Source organism: Monoraphidium neglectum (assembly GCF_000611645.1).
Source record: "Monoraphidium neglectum strain SAG 48.87 unplaced genomic scaffold scaffold02919, whole genome shotgun sequence".
Classification (NCBI taxonomy): Eukaryota; Viridiplantae; Chlorophyta; class Chlorophyceae; order Sphaeropleales; family Selenastraceae; genus Monoraphidium; species Monoraphidium neglectum.
In genome coordinates this window covers 2,822-4,072 of record NW_014010709.1, presented here as the reverse complement: position 1 = coordinate 4,072, position 1,251 = coordinate 2,822, and the positions used below count along the sequence as shown (strand labels likewise).

The following is a 1,251-nucleotide window of genomic DNA, read 5'->3' as shown; positions in this document are numbered from 1 at the left end:
ATGTCCAACGGCTACAGCGCTCTCCACTACGCGGCGCAAGGGGGCCACTCTGATGTGGCGCGCACCCTGCTGGCATCGGGCGTATGCGCCAGCACCAACACCTGTCCTGACCAACAGCCGCTGCAGCTGGCGGCCACCAAAGGCCATGTGGCAACCATGCAATTGCTGCTGGAGCATGGCGCATCGGCCGCTGGCGCCTGCGGGGAGGTGGCACTGCCGCTTGCGGCAAACAACGCTGTCCTGTTGCGCCTCCTGCTGCAGCGCGGCGCGCGCTTTGCGCCCGACGACCCCGCCGCCGGCAGCACGATGTGCTTCGCGGCAACCTCTGGCAATATTGCCCTGGTGCAGCTGCTGCTGGACGCAGGGGTGCAGATTGACGCCGAGGGTCCCAACGGGCATCGCGCCCTGGTTGAAGTGATGTGCTGCGAGCCGGGGTGCGCCCCCATGGTCGCCGCCCTGCTGGACCGTGGCGCGTCCGTCGACGCAGCTGACGCGGACGGCTGGCAGGCGGTCCATCACGCAGCTGCCCATGGGCGGTCGGACGCCCTGCGCCTGCTGCTCAGCCGCGGGGCCAACCCCAACGCCGCCGCTGTGCCCGCAGCCGCCACCGGCGCCGGCGCCTCCGATCCCGCCGCGGCCGCTGCGATGGCGGATGGTACCACCGCCCTGCACCTGGCAGCACAACGCGGGCTGACGGAAATTCTGCAGGCGCTTCTCGACGCCGGAGCGGCCCCGAACACCGCCGACACAAATGGCTGGACCGCCGCCCACTTTGCAGCCTCGTGTGCTGAGAGTGAAGCGCTGCTCGTCCTGCTGCAGCGCGGCGCCGATGTCAACGTAGCAGCCACCAGTGGGGAGGTCCCCCTTCAAATGGCGGCAGCGGCGGGCGACGAAGCGAGCGCCCAGGTCCTGCTGGACGCCGGCGCCCTGGTCGACGCCGCCGACATGGAGGGCTTGCAGGCGCTCCACCACGCCGCTGCAGCTGAGGAATATTATGACCAAGTCAACATGGCCGTCATGCTGCTGGACCGCGGTGCGTCCCCGGAGGCAACCACGCGCAGCGGCCGCACGGCGCTGCACTTTGCGGCCGAGGTGGAAAACTGTGTGCTGCTGGAGACGCTACTGGACCGCGGCGCTGACGTGGGTGCGCAGGACAACAATGGGCTGCAGCCGCTGCACCTCGCGGCCGCCTGCCGGGATGTTGAGGCGGTGATGATGATCGCCCGCCACAACAACGCATGCATCAGCACC

General features: G+C 69.5%; 1 protein-coding gene across 1 annotated transcript in view; it reads left to right on the top strand.

The window, feature by feature from the left end:
* Window positions 1-1,251, top strand: part of MNEG_11812 (Ankyrin-3) — a gene marked incomplete at both ends in the record, with an annotated part of 1,951 nt that continues 700 nt past the window's right edge. Inside the window, one exon of the mRNA XM_014039715.1 lies at window positions 1-1,209. Coding sequence (XP_013895169.1) covers window positions 1-1,209 — 1,209 coding nt within the window. The remainder of the gene's footprint in view (window positions 1,210-1,251) is intronic.